Source organism: Podarcis erhardii (assembly GCF_964252035.2).
Source record: "Podarcis erhardii genome assembly, chromosome: 6".
Classification (NCBI taxonomy): Eukaryota; Metazoa; Chordata; class Lepidosauria; order Squamata; family Lacertidae; genus Podarcis; species Podarcis erhardii.
Window position 1 is genome coordinate 57,617,449 of NC_138510.1, and position 18,228 is coordinate 57,635,676.

At 41.5% G+C, this 18,228-nt stretch overlaps 1 protein-coding gene across 2 annotated transcripts in view; it reads right to left on the reverse strand.

Annotated features, from left to right (window-relative positions):
- Nucleotides 1–18,228, reverse strand: part of SLC1A7 (solute carrier family 1 member 7) — a 39,722-nt gene that overhangs the window by 14,503 nt on the left and 6,991 nt on the right. The window contains exons 1-4 of one of the 2 annotated variants that reach the window (XM_081866904.1): nt 15,794–15,851; nt 10,592–10,807; nt 3,289–3,331; nt 2,888–3,107 (exon numbers count right to left, since the gene is read on the reverse strand). In XM_081866904.1, coding sequence (XP_081723030.1) covers nt 2,888–3,107; nt 3,289–3,331; nt 10,592–10,803 — 475 coding nt within the window. In that variant the 5' untranslated portion in view covers nt 10,804–10,807; nt 15,794–15,851. Of the gene's footprint in view, nt 1–2,887; nt 3,108–3,288; nt 3,332–10,591; nt 10,808–15,793; nt 15,852–18,228 lie in introns of those variants that run through there. The other variant, XM_081866903.1, reaches the window with a different exon arrangement.

The following is an 18,228-nucleotide window of genomic DNA, read 5'->3' on the forward strand; positions in this document are numbered from 1 at the left end:
GTATGTGCAGGCTGCAATCACAGATAATCACTGGAGAAAATGCAGGGTCCCTATGTTTAGGGTGAAATCCTACAGGCACACATTAGTATGTGTGTAGGCTCTGAGTCTATCCTGATAAACATGGGGCAGTAGAGGGGAAAATAAAGAGATAATAGATCCATGATCCAGCAGCAGGAAACGAAGTTAGGTCCCTTGCCAAGAACCAAGTGGGAACAGTCTGAGAGGAGAAGTCCATAGATCAGTCACTGAAAAAAATGCAGGCTCCACATTCAGGGAACCATTTCAACAACAAAAAGAATACTCTTGACAATGATTTAGTGAGAGTGATTTTCTAAGTCTCAGTGAACTCTCATATCTGTCTGTACAGCAAATATATCCCAGCCAAGAACTGAGTGTCAGAGCTCACGTCTGTGCTTGTACAGCAGGTTCCAGGTCTCAGCACTAGTCTTGATTTAATGGCAAACAAGCTGATCTGCTGTCAAGATGCAGCCATTTCACAACAACACTTGCTAATCTCTGGCTCGCCATAAATTTCAAATCTGCAATATGTTTTTTGAATTATGTTGCTCCTTCCTCTTAACATAAATTTGAAGGGCACTTCAGCATTTTAATCCAGTCTGGGCTTATTATGAAATGGCAGCTTCAGGAGAACATGGATATTCCATGTTGAAAAGTGGAAATGGCCCTGTCCATAATCTAAAGGTGGAGGGAGAAGACAGAGAAGGCAAGGCTATAGGCCACATGAAAATGAATAGCAGGCCTGGGCGTATTTCTCCATGTGACTGACAGAAATGTCCATGTCTGTAGTTCAGATTCATATCACTTCCATTCAATTTGGCCAGTGGGGATTGGTCCCTCCTCAACACCTACGTTTCATATCTCCTTTTCTTCCACCCAAGACATAAAGCAATGAATGAAAGGTTTGGGTGGATGTGAGTTCAGGGTTGGAGAAGTGATGCAGGTTCAGGGCCGCCACTGGGATTGCAGCCTAAATCCACTCTACCCTTTCTCACAACTGCCCTTGTTGCAATACTCTTTGCATGTTATATTTCCCTGTCATTCACTCTTCTGAAAGAATCAGTAAGAAGGAAATAGGTGTGCACAGCCAAACTGAGCAGGGTTCAATCCTACCCCACAATAAGCTGTGAGGCTGGCTAGCTTAGCCCCACACCCTTCCTAAGAATGTCCTTTTTGGGGGCTTTCCACTTGCGGTAACTCATCTGGTGGGGATATTGGCAGAGGGCCTCTTGCCCACCCATTCAGTGAGCAGAAGAGGGTGGTTGAACAGGAGGCCAGCTGGTCTGGAAGAACTGAGTGGAGGGAGGCCTCTGCTCAGTCCAGCAGCCCCACAAAGGCCAATGTAATGTAGGGGATGGGGGTGGACTGCAGCCTTGCTCACCATTTTTCTAACCAAAAAGGGACCAAACGTTGTAACCTTTCCTCACAGCAGAGTATTCTCCACCCCCTTGATCATTTTGATTTCCCCTTTCTGAACCTTTTCCAACTTCACAATATCCTCTTTGGAAAGGGCTAAACAGCTTTTCATTTTAGATTAATCTGCTAGCATGCTTGCTCCAGAAACTGAACTTTACTTTCAGATGCTACAAACTTTTCCTCTTTGTGAAGTTGCAGTCCAGCACATGAATCAGTCTTCAGCGTGACAATCATGTGATAATTCATGCCAGCAAGATTTATGCTTAAAATAAAATTGACATCATTTTATTGGAGCCAATGCGTTGGGGGTAAATCAAGGAGAAGAGAATGCTCAGCTACTGAAATATTCCACTGCTCCCTGCAGGGCATTCTGTGAACTATTACACCAAAGCTCCTAATATAGGAGTGCAATGAAAATTCACCAACAGGAAAACGTGAAGGACATTTCAGAATCTTTAGGCGCCAGGCAAAAACATTCCTCTGAAACCAGGCCTTTGGCTGATTGACATCCAATGCCCTTTTAAAATGTGTGTGGGGGGGTGGTTATTGGGTTGTTTCTGTTTTTATTTTGATTATGTATTTTGTGATTTTATGTTGTGACTTTATGTTGTAACCACCCTGAGACCTGAGGGCAGGATACAAATGTAATAAACAACAACAACCACCTCACACCAACATTCTACCATTTGATCACGATCTCTCAGCCAAACCTACCTCACAGAGATGTTGTGAGGGAGGGGAGGACAATGTATGTTGTCTTTAGCTCTTTGGAGGAAATGTGGAATATAAATGCAGTTATTAACTAATAGTAGCAAATAGTAAATCTTATTGAAAACTGGGCTTGAATTGGGTAGGGGCAGGTTGCGGAGGGGGGGGGGTTAATACAATCCACAAGCCATTCCTCCCACTTTTAGCCAAATCATGGCCCCCTGCAGCTTTTAAAGTCAGTAAGTATGTAGGCAATCTCACAATGTATGGGAGACTGGTCTTCACTGTAATATGTGTTCCAAAATCTGAAATCCATAGAATAGAACTTAGTGATGACTAACAAATCCATTTCACTTTAATGAGGATAAGTCATGACTTGGGTCTGCTAAATTTTTCAGTGCAGTCCCCTGGCAAACATGAGACATCCTCCTTCCAGGTTTCCATGAAGAGATGTGGCCCTCAGGTCCCTACCCCTGTCACACAAGCTCACTGGGAAAGCTCTATGAATTACAGAGGGAAGTAAAAATACCAGATGAGGAAACTATAGAGCAACGCAGGACAGGCGAAACTGCAGCATGCTCTTTCGCAGGTGGCTGGAAGTTTGGCTCCAATGCTCAACTGCTCAAAGCTATTTCAAGTGGGTGCTATTGAGGTGGTGAAAGAACAGAAACGGCACCAGGGGTTCCAAACATAAAGGTTAATTCTCCTACATCAAAGTACAATTTCACAGATTACAACCACATACCCATGGTAGCAGAGAATATTACAATCCCCAACACGTTCATGCCTTCGCTGGTGCCTGGTTCTGACTTGTAGATAACTTCGGGTGGTGGTGTGATGTCCAAGGCAAAATTCTGGATGTTGGATCCATTTTCATCCTGAACCCCGTAGATAATGATTCGGCGTGTAGTGCTTTCAGACGCAGCTTTGTTGGCTTTCACGATCGGGGTGCTTTTGGTTCGGTACTGAAAGAGCGGAAGAGCATCTCCATTACATGTAGAAGGATATTTTCTTGCTTTGAAGTTCCCTTCATGAACGGAACTTTATCAATAGATAACGGAATACCTCTGAAGATTCATTAACTCTTTGCCTATTTGAAGGGGAAATTTCCCTAGTGTTCAAACTAATAGTGGTCCAGACACTCACCTGTTTAAAAGTGGCCTCAACAAGGTTGGCAGGGAACATGTTCCTGAAAAGAGATAAGAAAGATGTTTGCCAAGGTATTGGGTAAAAATTGAACTCATTGGGCCACTAATGTTTATAAGTTACTTTCTCTTTTAGGTGGCCATTTCTATCTGTGTGACATTTTATTTGGGAATCAATCACATTCCAGTATTTCCCATTGTAATATCTGCAACCTGCAATATGTGGCCAAACAGGAGCTAAATGACATTCTGTTAATTGAAGCCTTACTACAGCTTCTTCAAAAGCTTTATTCCTCTGCTGTAGACACACAGAAGCATTGGAATCAAAGTGCTGGAAAAAGTCTGAAAATCATCTAGTCCTATTTCAGTAGGATCCTGCATGCCCAAACTTAGTGAGATACTACTGTCTGTCCATCTCTATTTGTTAAAATACTTATATATCACCCTTCTGGTGCAAAACTATCACTAAGAGCAGCATTCATCATTTAGACATCCCTATTTTATTAAACAACCATCAACCAAATAGATAAAGTCAGCTGTTAAAACCATAGAAACATCACCTTTCACATACAACAAAAACCTGCTGGAATAAAATGGTTTTCAACAACTGTTGCAAAAAAAGCAAAGGAAGGAGCCAGCCACATTTCACAGGGCAAAGTCTCCACAATCAGGGAGCAGACACTGAGAAGTTCCTCTCTCTTATCGCAGTCAAACATGCTTCCACCCTAGAAGGTACACAGAGAAGGTCCTCCCCTTTTGATCTTAGGAAGCAGTCAGAATGATTTAAATCTATAGCTCTTCCACAACGATGCGACCGAACATACAATGGAGACTCAATCAAGTCCTGGCATCTTAGGCAAACATGTCAGACAGTTTTACTTACATGCACGTCTGTTCAGAAATTAGTCCCACTGAATTTTCATAAGACCATAAGAAGAGCCTGCTGGATCAGGCCAATGGCCCATCTAGTCCAGCATCCTGTTCTCACAGTGGCCAACCAGGTGCCTGAGGGAAGCCCAAAAGCAGAACCTGAGCACAACAGCCTTCTATCCATTTGTGATTCCCAGCAACTGGTATTTAGCTATGGTGGCCAGTCGCCATTGGTAGCCTTATCCTCCAATGGGACGTTCTCCCCATGGAGTAAATGTGTATAGGATTGCAGCCTGAGTTTTGATCATACATGCATGTTCATCGCATGACAACTGCTAGTTAATGTGCTGTGTCGCATGTGTGGATGATGAACCATCCAAGAGCAAACAGCGCAGGCACAACGGTCTTATCATCTGAAACAGTGCAATCATGTCACACATTCTGCAAGAGTCATCCAACGCTTGAGTAATCCAGAAATGGAAAAAGCAGAAAAATATATATTGTGGTATGAGTGCTAGAAAGTGTGATGTGAAAGATGTTGAGTTTCTCCCCAACATCAAGAGAATAACATCTGTGCAATTAATTACTTCTTGAGTAATAAAATACAGTGGTACCTCGGGTGACAGACGCTTCAGGTTACAGACTCCGCTAACCCAGAAATATTACCTCGGGTTAAGAACTTTGCTTCAGGATGAGAACAGAAATCGTGCTCCAGCGGCGCGGCAGCAGCAGGAGGCCCCATTAGCTAAAGTGGTGCTTCAGGTTAAGAACAGTTTCAGGTTAAGAACAGACCTCCGGAACAAATTAAGTTCTTCACCCGAGGTACCACTGTAATTATTTTTTTTTGGGGGGGGATGCATGAACATCTAGCTACACCTTTACAAAACAGAGAATTTCCCTTTAACTTGCCTCTCAAATGATGCTGACTTCACCGGGACAATTAGTCCCCATGAAACCTGCATTCCATCCACACACATTAACTAATTCATGCTTGTCATGCGATTTTGGGATGCGAGGTGCTACAGACATACAAAAGATTATTGCACTGATTAAGTTAGTTTGCGATGGATAATTCATCTGGAGCAGCAGATTCCCATTGAGGATTTTCCTTCAACCTGAACTGAAGAAAAACGACACACGTGGCCCATGGCAGCTCTGAGAGCAGAAAATAAATTGAATGTGGCTTTGCTCCCTAAACCATAATTGGCAGCATTAAAATGCAACTGGGACTCCACAGGAGAAGAAATATCAGATGGTTAGTAGCTAGATTTAATGTTAGCCAAATTCGTGGAGGATTACAGCATTTTATTTCTTGATCATTCTTTATCCTGCAGGAATTACAACTGCTGCTCTTAATACAGGGATCTGGAACACTTCCACTATATTTTAAATAGATTGCTGTTTATTTCTATGGTGAAGAAACATTCTTTGGGACTAGCTTTTTTGAAGTGACCAAAAAAGGATCACTTCCAGGTAAAAGGATGGCCTTCATATAATTGCAAAATATATGAGAAAGAAAGAAAGAAAGAAAGAAAGAAAGAAAGAAAGAAAGGAAATTTGCACTACTCTGCCTGGTACACCACCGTAATGTCACGCCAGCAGTAGAATGTCAATTCAATAAATAAAATAAAATAAAGTAATTCATGTTGTACTGACTAACAATCTGATGCCTCAGGGGAAGAAATGGAGTCTTGAGAGAAAGTCCCATGTTTAGGTATTGTCTGGCTTACAGTGAAGCCCAAGATTAATAAAAAATTAAGAAATAAAAAATATTTTTATCACACAGAAGTACAGGTGAGGGGAAGGAAAATTGTGCATAAAACAGAAAAGAGTTTTTGTTGGCTGAAATTCCAGACAAATGCCCAGTTTTAGCATGCAATATTAATTTTTTTAAAATATAAAAATGTTTTATTCCCGTTTAGTAAAGTTAGGATGATCCACACATCTATTTCAACACTCCTCTTAGCACTGTTTGACCAATACTGAAACCTGTATATCAGATACATGATCAACTTCTGTTCCTCAGCACTTTGTAGCTCTCACACATATTGGAATACATTAGGAAACAAATTCCAGAATGATGATTCAGGATCCACAGTTGGCTATCAGGAAGCATAGGGGCAGTTTGTTAATCTGTATTGAGTAATGGTGACAATACTCTTGTGGAACAAGGTTCTATGTCATTTTAAATGTTCTTGTGGGAGAGGATTGTTGGTTTGTTTTTGTTTTATTATGTATTTTGTGTTCTCATTTTGTATTGTTATGTTGTGAACTGCCTTGTGATCTTTGGATGAAGGGCAGTATACAAATTTTAATAATTTTTGACATCGGGAGCTGGTGTGGTGTAGTGGTTAAGAGCGGTAGACTCGTAATCTGGGGAACCGGGTTCGTGTCTCCGCTCCTCCACATGCAGCTGCTGGGTGACCTTGGGCTAGTCACACTTCTCTGAAGTCTCTCAGCCCCACTCACCTCACAGAGTGTTTGTTGTGGGGGAGGAAGGGAAAGGAGAATGTTAGCTGCTTTGAGACTCCTTCAGGTAGTGATAAAGCGGGATATCAAATCCAAACCCTTCTTCTTCTTCATCAATGTTATTGAATAGTTTTGATGAAACCAATGTAAATATATTGTCAAAATAATTGGTCTCATATATAATCTTGGCAGTATAACTAGCAATTGCAGTTTAATGGAAAACAGTCCCAGATCTTACACTGATTGCTTGGTACTGCTCACTCTGGAGAAAATCACACATAATTTGTGATTTCAACAAGAACTATAAGCTCCAGACATTTTTTATATAATTTAGCATTCCTTTTATGACATATAAAGCAGAGCCATCATTTTAAAGACAATGCTACTCACAAGCCTGGCAAATCTGGAACTATACCTGATCTGATAAAGTGGATAGTCTTTACTTGGGCTTTGTTATTTTAACTCATGTGCAACTACTCATTCTACATGCCTATTTTATAGTTTTTGTTTTTCATCTTTTAATTTTTGTCTCTTGTTATAATTGTTCTCTTCGTTTTATATATATTATAAAACAAAATAATACAAAAGAAGCTTTACAAATAAAAGTAAAAATTACTTCAGCTTGCAAAGAAAACCCAGCCAGAATAAAAATGTTTACACCAGCCGACAAAAAGGATCTGGGGTTGGAGTCCATCCACTGCCCATGGACAAAGTATTCCACAAGGCTGAAAAGTATGATTTAGAGTTAGCAGGCAAGTCAGCTCAGAAAACAGATCATAGCTATAAAAAAAGGTCACTTGCACCTTAATTCCTTCAATATTTTAACAGATTCTAAAAGAAATCTAACTGAAGGCGTCATGTTTTATCAGCACACACCTTTGTCTTCTGCTATAAATGGTTTAAGTACAATTTCAGGTTCTGGACAAACAGGGCATTCATTGAGCTGTAGTCAACAATGACAATCAAAACTTGGCGTGGACAGGCGGAGTCCCCAGATCCCACGCGGTCCCCCCCGTCATGTGGAATAACGACTCAAGACAACGTGCTATGGGATTAAATTGGCCACAACTTTATTAAATTTCAAATGTGGGTAGACCTTGGCTCAGGCATTGGGCATTCTCCCTCCCCAGTCCCCAGCCGGGGACCTAGGGAGCATCAGGGTTATCCAGTGTGTGTGGGGGGGGATGGGCCGGCTCTGGAGAACATATGTTCAAGCAGAGGTAGCCGCCCCGTTACACCGCCGACGCAGGGGAGAGCAATCTGGCCTGATCTCCTTGGCAACGCTTCCCCCAGGTGGGATTGGACAACTGACTGGGGTAGGCGGAGACCTCCAGGTATCCCACCTGAGGGAAGGCAAAGCCAAGCCTATGCTGAATGGAGCCGCTCCAGATCCAGGGGCTGCGCGCATCCAAACAAAGGTCACCCCCCGTTTTATGCGGGGAGCGGTCATTCTCTTGTCTTGTAAAAACAAAGACAAATTTCTGTTCAGTTTAGGATGCGTTCTTAGCCTTTGAGAGATAACACAAAGGTAAATTTAAAGGGACAGCTAATTAAGGGGTCTCATTGCACTTCAGCTACAATATAAGACAATTATATGTCTTTATATATTGGAGGGGAATCTGATATATTGGGGAAGAGAGACCATAACTCAGTAACAGAGAACATGCTTTGGACGTGGGTGGCCCCAGGTTTATTCCTCAGCACCTCCAGTTAAACAGATCGTAAGAACAGCCTTGCTGCATCACACCAAAGGCTTGTTGAGTCCACCAAACTATTATCCCAGTGGATAACTAGATGTCTTTGGGAAACCCACAAGAAAGACCTGTGACAGATGATGAGATCATGGTCAGGCAAAGGAGATGATATTGGCTGGATGGTCATAATAAAGGTGTCGGGGGAGCCCCGCATGCAGTGTATATCAGAGAAACAAACTACTAGGATGTTCCCTAACCAAAGTATATTAAAACTTGATGCAAGTAAAATAGAGGCCACAGCTACAGATGTGCAACCCCACACAGTGAAATCTGCTTTCATTAATATCTTTATAGAGTACTAGAAAATTGATTAATGGATGGGAAACACTGACATAGAAAGAAACCAGATATTTTGTATGAGAGCCAGTGTGGTGTAGTGGTTAAGAGTGGTAGACTTGTAATCTGGTGAACCAGGTTCGCGTCTCCGCTCCTCCACATGCAGCTGCTGGGTGACCTTGGGCTAGTCACACTTCTCTGAAGTCTCTCAGTCCCACTCACCTCACAGAGTGTTTGTTGTGGGGGAGGAAGGGAAAGCAGAATGTTAGCCGCTTTGAGACTCCTTCGGGTAGTGATAAAGTGGGATATCAAATCCAAACTCCATCTTCAAATAGACCCTCCTTCCAGATGTTACGTAAACAGTATGAAACCCAGTCATAAGAAAGGTTCCTATGCCACTCTGTCAGTACGAACCAGGCTTTAGTTCAGTCTTCCTCAACCAGAGGTCCCTAGATGTTGTTGGACTACAGATCCTAATAATAATAATAATAATAATAATAATAATAATAATAATAATAATAATAATTTATTATTTGTACCCCGCCCATCTGGCTGGGTTTCCCCAGCCACTCTGGGCAGCTTCCACAGAGACCAAAAACACATTAAATGTCACACATTAAAAACTTCTCTGAACAGGGCTGCCTTAAGATGTCTTCTGAATGTCAGGTAGTTGTTTATCGCTTTGACATCTGATGGGAGGGCATTCCACAGGGCGGGTGCCACTACCGAGAAGGCCCTCTGCCTGGTTCCCTGTATCTTTGCTTCTCGCAATGAGGGAACTGCCAGAAGGCTCTCAGTGCTGGACCTCAGCGTCCGGGCAGAACAATGGGGGTGGAGACGCTCCTTCAGGTATACTGGGCCGAGGCCATTTAGGGCTTTAAAGGTCAACACCAACACTTTGAATTGTGCTCGGAAACATACTGGGAGCCAATGTAGGTCTTTCAAGGCCGGTGTTATGTGGTCTCGGCGGCCGCCCCCTGATGATGGACCGTGACATTTGGGGATGATTTGTTTACTTATTAAAAGCATTTATAATCCTCTCGTCACCCAAAGGTGCCTGAATGGAGAATACATAACTATTCAACATCAAGTATTAGCACTATGTGAACACTAGTGAAACAAATGATGGGGATTGTTTATCTGGCAACAACGCTGCTGTCCCAGGCAGCCAGCTATTGCTGTCGCTTCATATTTAGAGAGGCTTAGCCTCCTCAGCAGGAGTCCAGCTCTCAGCCAAGTTGATTTCTTCTCTGTCAGCCAAGAGACAGGCCACTTTCTCTTGCCGTACCAGACAAGGTCAACTTGGATGCCCGGGTTACAGGTTTTCATTTATTTAAAAGCGTTCCCAAACTGCTTAGTATTTTTCAAAAATCGCTAAGTGGTGTACAACATGAAAGCAATCAACAATATTGTTAAAACAAAAGCATAACATAAAAGTAGTATAAAAGCATATGAAAACAACAGGAGTTGAGGGAATTCAAACAAATCGAAGCGGGGCCACCAGCACAATGGACCACTTCTACTTTCTCCTCATAAGTTGCAGGAAGATAATAGCCTGATATCTTCCTTCAGCTGTTAAGACAAATGGAGGCCACAAAGAAAGAAGGGTCGTCCCATTCAGTACTTCCCATTCTCCGAGTTAAGCCCAATTCACACAGGCTAAAATCCTGTATGCAAAGCAGTCTCACAGTTACACCTGTCATTGCCAGTCATTTAGGTTCTTGGTGGCAATTCACATAAATGCAGGATGTAAAAATATGCCTCGCCCCGAGCATTTTAGAATTATATTTCCTGTATTTTCAGAAACTGGTGATTATTTTGATCTACCCTATGGAGAATTCACAGACTTCAAAATGTATCTTAAAATGCCCCACAAAGTTACAGGATGCGTAAGATTTTACCTTTCATAAAAGCAGTAAGAATGAATGTAGTTACCGAATTAAGTCCAGCAAGGCATCTGCAGAGCTCATGATTGGCTTCCCACTTTCCTCCGTGTTCTCCTTCTGGGCTGCCCCACCAGGATGGATAATGGAGACCATAATGATTCCCACAATAACAGCTACGAAAGTGGTCCAAAGGTAGTATGTGACTGTTATGATGCCTAACCGACTAGATGTCTTCGCATCGAGGGCTGCTAGCCCAGACATCAAGCTGTTGAAAGAAAATACAAGATATGTGTTACCCTTTCCACATGTTTTCTGAATGAGATCTATTACTCTAGGCTGTGAGAAGAAATGGACACGGTAAAGATATATCTCAGATGCTAGTTAACTTAGATTGACAGTCCTGAAAGCAGATCAGGATTTGTACACTGTAAGTTATAAATGCAAAACTCATCCTTAAAAAAAAAAAAGGCAATAGGTTGCATCTTTAAAAAAAAAATCTAATAACATAAATATTATTAGAAAAAATGCAATTATTAATTTATGTTGAGCCCCCATTTTCTGTATTTTTCTTCTATTACAGATTGAGTAGTGGGGCTTGGAATGCTATTTCTTTTCAAATGTGGGCTGATACGAATACAGATGTACAGATGATTACAGCCCCTTCCCAACTCAAACATACATTGGCACATATCTAAAAGAAGCACCACTTTGTGCAATATGACCTAAATCACAGGTAAGTTTGAAATATTGCAATTTTTGCATCTCTGTAATTCCTGTAATTTCTGTAAGCTATAAGACCTCAGAACAGGCCAATGCGATAATGTGATTGTGTATACAAACTCAGCCCGGAATTAGTATTTTTCTGGGAATGCAGTGAGGCAACACCGTACGGGTTTACATGGAAGTAGGATAGGAAATTGGAATGTTCACTTCCAGCACTTGGCTTTTAATCCATGTTCGCACAAAGTTGCCCGAAATGCATTTATATCCTGTGCTTTGTCATAAAAGACTACTGAATGATGCACCCTTTCTTAAACCATTTGGAGTCCTAATTTCTCTCTAGACAAGGTTTGAACACCTTTGCACAGGGTAAAGACACCCCGGCCCGCCAATACTCCCTGGTGTCTACACAAACAGAAACAAATCTGACACTAATGAAGCCATGCTGATGTGAACATCTGGGGTGGGCAGAGAGGGGGGTATTAGAAACTTGCATGGTGTGGGATATTGAAAGGAGCACCACTCAACCTTCCTTTTATACGCAAAAATATGAATGGGTGGCAGGAAACAGCAGCATGATTTGGTAAGATATGTAATAAAGCTTCCGGGGCGGGGCTGTTTTCTAAGATTTCAACACTATTAATTAACAATAACCAAACAAACTAGTGAACATTATTAATTTATTCTAGACACCAAAATTTCCCCAGACATGACAAATGTCATTTGATGAATTTGTCTAGAGGTCAGGCTGAAAGGCAGCTTAACCTTTATAACAAATTTCGTGAAAACACAGTGGTAGGATTAAGCCATCAGGTTCCACTCATCCAGTAAATTAATTAAGAAAATGCACTGCTTAACTGCTTGCCAATCTTTAATCCTGCAGGTTTTGTTTTCAGTTCGATGCATTGGGGGGGGAGGGGCAGGGGGCGGGGACAGAGGGAACAGAGGGAACAGATTTTTAGCTTCATTGTACAGTATTGTATTTTACTCTCTGCCCTAGAATTCCTCTCCTTTAATCCCCAGGTACTGGAGGGGAACTTGTGATTAATTCACAGTTATATTTTAACTGCTGTGTTCAAATGTGGCGAATGCTATCAGATGCAAGTTAAAGAGATACCTTCTTAAGAGATGGCATTTGTCAGATTTTTTTTAAATGAAAATTGCAAATTGCTGTTTACTCAAATGCATTAAAAACATTAGCAGAAGTATCGTTCATTTTTTTTTGCATTTATCGCCATAAGTTTAAAAAGTGAAATAATAAAAGTCATCCAAATACATTAATAATCCAAACACATACAATATATAAAAGACTAGATTGTATTGCTCAATTAAAGAGATAAAAGGAAGAGATAAAAAGCAAAAGGATCAAGGCCTTGGAAGCAAATTTGTTAGGTGGTCAGAGTGTTCCTGCAACATTTTTTTTTTTTTTGAAGTCACTATAAACCCTTTCTAGAAGATCTGTTTAACATATTTAACTTCTGTGAACATCTGCATTATAATCCGGCCTGCCAGGCTACTCTGAAAGAAAGTAAATCACAATGAGGTTGTTTTGTGCCATAATGACATCAGTGAAAATAAGCAGAATGTCTATTCAGTGAAACTATGCAGTATACGTGAGTCCATCAATGCTGCTTTTTTTTTTTTTAACAGTTTCACTGTGATCCCAGTAGCATTTCATGTCACTTATTTTCTCCAATGCAACACCCACTTACAAAGTCTTCCTGTTTCTGCATGAAGCGTATTTGTTTTACGGTCAGATTGCCAAGATATGAACACCATGCAATCTAGAGTGACTTTACTACAATCACATGGTCATAATGCTGAAGTAATAAGGAGCTGTTAACTTACTAAACAAGTGGCTAATCCTGGGAAGTGTAGTTTGTTAAGGCCGCTGGGAATTGGAGCTCTTTGGGGGATAAACTACAATTCCCAGGATGTGCTTTAAAGGTATGACATGTACACAGCCTTGCAAGAGGACAGGTTCTGCCCTAACAGAATAGTTAAAGGAATCATGGACGACTCTGTGGGGTTGCAGCGCTCATCTCGCTTTACTGGCTGAGGGAGCCAGTGTTTGTCTGCAGACAGCTTCTGGTTCATGTGGCCAGCATGACAAAGCCGCTTCTGGTGAACCAGAGCAGTACCTAGGCTCTGTGGTTTAGACCACAGCGCAACCAAAAGACATAGCAGAGAGACAACAAAGGAAGTGGAAGGAAATGGAGACAAGGATTTCTTCTGTCTCTTTTTTAGCCTATGGCAGTACTACTGTTCTAGTCTCAAAAAAGGAAAAAAAAGACAGAAATTAATTTTCACATGATATCCCACCACCATGGGAACTCCAGGGAAAGACTTTCTGATGAGTTAAATTTGGATATACGTAATACACCCCAAATACTAAAACAAGAAAGAAAATGTAGAAAATGTTTCACTTTGACCTATCAGATTCATAAGAACTTAAGTAGAGCCCTGCTGGATCCAACCAAAGGCCCCTCAAGTCTAGCATCCTCTCCTCGTTCTGGTCAACTAGATATTAATGGAAAGTCCAGAAACAGGACATGATCACAACAACATTCTCCTCCCTTTTGATTCCCAGCAATTGGTATTCCAAGGCAAACTGCCTCTGAAACTGGAGTTACTACATAGCTATCATGGAAGAGAGTCATATCCTTCACAATTTGCAAAGAACATTAAGGTAGAAGAAAATGATGACCAGTTCAGATATTAATCCAACAAAAGGTGCAGCATGACCTGCCACATCTCTCACATATTTACAGCAGCTTGGTTACAGATGATGCTTGATCACCAATCATGGTATGGCTTAGAGTTAGTGTCCATTCATATATTAGCTTCAAGGTGACAAATCCTAGAGGGGTCTAATAATGAGATTGCCCAGTCTTTGGAGCATGTTCATTAATAAGATCATCATCTGTAATAAGATTACGCTGTCACCAGATAATGTAGTGAGAAGAGTTAGAATTGTAAGGGGCAAGTCCACAAAAGTAATTAACTGTTTAGAAGCAGTTAATTAGGGGTGCCTCCTGAAAGGGTGGAGAGTCAAACTAAGGCTAAATGTTGCTAATCTAAATGCAGAATTCTGTGCGGAACCCAGGAATAGCAAACCAAATTTTAAAAACAACGCAACCCAAGGTGAGGGGAAGGTATTTCTCTCTGTATATGTATGAATGTATATACAGTATAGCCTAATAAAGACAGATGGCTTACACTGAATAACAAAGTAGTAAATCTACTTGCCAAAGATGACAATTAAGGCCACTGCATATACAGGCATCCTTGTTTTGTGTGGCGGTTATGTTCTGGACATCACCACCCTGTATGCGTCAGCGGTGCCTGTGTAAAACATTCTGCCCGGCACACCCTTGTAGTGACTTTTTCTGGTCACTTTCGGGTTTGGCACCACACGCACAATTGCATGTCAATCAGACACGTGTAAATCGGTTGTTGTCTGTAATGCATAGTGCTAAGACCATATCCACGTTATACATCTAAAATGCTATGGTATCACTTTTAACAGCCATAACTTCTCCCCAAAGAATTCTGAGAGGTGTCATTTGCTAAAGGGTGTTGAGAGTCCCCCTTACAGGGCTACAGTTCCCAGAATTCCCTGTGAAGAGGAATATATTACTGAACCATTCTGGGAATTGTAGGTGTGATGGGAATAGGTATCTCTAACAACTATCAGCACCCTTAACAAACCACAGGTCCCAGAAATCTCTGAGGGAAGCCATGACTGTTTAAAAGATACCATAGCGCTTTAAATGTATGGTGTGAATGTGGTCTTACAAGAGAGTTAATAGCAACACATGTAGAAAAGGAAACGTGTTAAATTAAACAGCTCAATTGTCACATACAGTATTCACACTTGACTTCAAGCATCTGTTGACACATGAGAGCCCAACCTGCATATACATCAGCCTTAATAAAGGCATCTCCTGGCTATTCCTGGTCTACTGCTTTGACAATGACAGCTGGCAATACTTTTGAATTGGTGACAGAATGATAATGGACCATCTACTTGTCTGTTCTATTCAGCTAAAAGGTTATTGGAACGTGGCAGATATATCTTTACCTGGAAGCTCCTGGTTTGGAAACCATTTTCAGGTGCTGATGTGAACACAACCATCATTCTTGCTTTTCTCACATTATTTCTGAAGGTGACAATAAAACTGGCCAAATGATTCAGAAAGTTGAGCTCCTGCACTTTTAAGATTAAAGTGAGTTTATTTATAAAGTGCAGTTGTTTTAATCCGCATGGCTCTCTGCTTAAATAACTGTCAGTCTCTTTCTGAATGGGGTTAGCCTCAAATGCCATAAACCCTGGGAAAGGGAAACATAAGGAGCTGCCTGCAAAGCCCATTCATCTCATGTCTCTCTCTCTTGCTCTCTTCCTCCTCCATCAGAAGCCATCTGGATATTGCTTTGAAATAGATGGATTATGGATACAGTTGTCAAAGGGGATTAGTGTGATTAGAAAGGCATTAATCTTGTCAAGAAGTAATGGTCAAGTATTAACCACCAGCGCAGTCGCTAGAAGATGCTTGTTTGTTTTCATTCATTCACCTCCCGGTCATGTTCTCATTTCCTAATTGCTTGCTATGGAAAAGCCCTTCCTAAGTAAGAGGTTACTAGCGAGGTTCCCCTTTGTCAACAACATTAGTGATGATTAAATGTAGCATGATTATCATTGGCAGAACAGAAACACCAGCTTCCCTGGTTTGCTACTGCAAGGTCATTTTTTAAGGTCTCAGGGAGGGGAGAGAAGGATGTATTTCATCTCTGGAGCATAACCAATTCATATAAAACAGGAGTGGGGAACATGAAGTTCTCTGGACTCCAGCTCCCATAAGCCAGCATGGCTAAGGGCTGATGTTCCCCACCTCTGACAAACAGAAAGAGTTTGTAGGAAATGCCTTTATTTTTCTAAAGACACTTTATTGTCAGGCCAGTTCAAATATAAACATACCCGCAAAACATTTTACAAAATGTGGCAAGCCTGTATTTTACTAGTACACATGTTAGTGGCTTTGGACATGGAAGAAAAAATGTTACTCTTCACATATGGTTGAAAGAAGCAATCTAAGTTTATGTACAACAGAAATACAACTCCCCCTATTATGAGCATGTAATTTGCAAATCTGCAAATATGAAAAGCCCACGAGAGGTATGCTGGGACAGAACAAGTGCATATCAGTGCTGTAAAACATTACAGAAAGGTGCTTAAGGTGGTGGAGTGTTTTCCTAACTAAACACACATTTTGCTTAACTTGGGGAATCTGAGCAGAAATACAGAGAATTATCACCATCACAGCATTATGGCCCATCTTGTAAAAGAAGATTGCTTTGCATTTAGCTATCTAGAATTTGGATCAAGAAACAAAAAGCAAAATGTGGCTCTCCTCATTAGCGTGTCTCTGAAGATTTCAAGCTATACTATAATACTATACATATATATTAAGGATTTTATCAAAATTAAAACTTCTTCTTATCCCTAGTGAGGTGTTGAAAGTTGAGGTGTGCTGGGAATGGAGAGACCTTCTTGGAGCAATGGACTGCGGCAGGGATGGCTAACTTCTGGTCTGGGGGCCTGACCCACAACCCCTCTCCCACAAATTTTCTGCCACCTCCTCCACCAATTTTAAATGCTTTTAAAGTAATCTCACTGCTAGTATAAACCTCTTCATGCTCCCCTTCACCCTAATGAAGATGCACATCAGCTCTACCTTGTCAGCAGAAGGTAGGAAGAAGGGGGTTCTGTGCCTGTGTGTCTTGTGCCTGTGAAAGTGTAAGGTGCTAAACTCACTTCAGATCACACCCACCAACCCCAAGAAGGTTGGCTAAGGGTGACTGTGATCCTCAGCCTATAAAAGCTTAGCTACCAATGGACCAAGAGGAAGTAAGATTTGCAGGATGGGACTCCTCTTATATTTAGATCTCTTCATTTACTTTGTACGTGAATAGGGTAGATAAATTAATGATGGACCCATTACATACAGTTTGTAGTAGTGGGCTGCATGGTGGCCCCTGACCTCTTGATAGCGGAGTTGCTGTTGCTTACCAGGAAGGAGAGTGGAAGGGAACAAGGAGGCTGGCATAATACAAATGCACCATCAGGAACACTCTGCTGGTGCATTTGCACCACACTAAACTCCCTGCCACCTTGCCCCTCCCCCTCTTCTTCCCGGTAAGCAGCAGTGACGGTGCTGTTGGGAGGTCAGGTGAGCACCACCAACACATCACACTGTCTGCTATTGCCAGTTTGGCTCCAAGTGTCTCCAATGCACAAATGTTCATTTGACCCAGAACTTTATATGCAGGATTCTAACTTCCTTTATAAGTGTGTCCAAAATAATTCTAAGTGCTGTTTATTGAAAATATATACAGTGGTACCTCGGGTTACATACGCTTCAGGTTACATACGCTTCAGGTTACACACACCGCTAACCCAGAAATAGTGCTTCAGGTTAAGAACTTTGCTTCAGGATAAGAACAGAAATTGTGCTCCGGCGGCGTGGCGGCAGCAGGAGGCCCCATTAGCTAAAGTGGTGCTTCAGGTTAAGAACAGTTTCAGGTTAAGAACGGACCTCTGGAACGAATTAAGTACTTAACCTGAGGTACCACTGTAATAATAAAAAGATCATAAGTATTACTGCAGAAGTATTACGGTAGAAGATTCATACTTCTTTCAGAGGTACAGTACACTGTGCAGGCTTATTTGCAAGTAAATCCTATTTATTACAATGGATCCTACCCCCACATAAATATGCCTAGGGCTTCAGTCATTTTCTTCAAAACTACTACATTAAAATGCAGTTGTCCTGTTTAATCCGTTTTCTTTTAGGGACATGGGAAGCTGTCTTGCATTGAATCAGACCATTGCTAGATGCGGGTCTGCATCTAGCAGCTGTTCTCCAGAGTTTCAGACGGGGGCATTCCCAGCTCTGCCTGCAGATG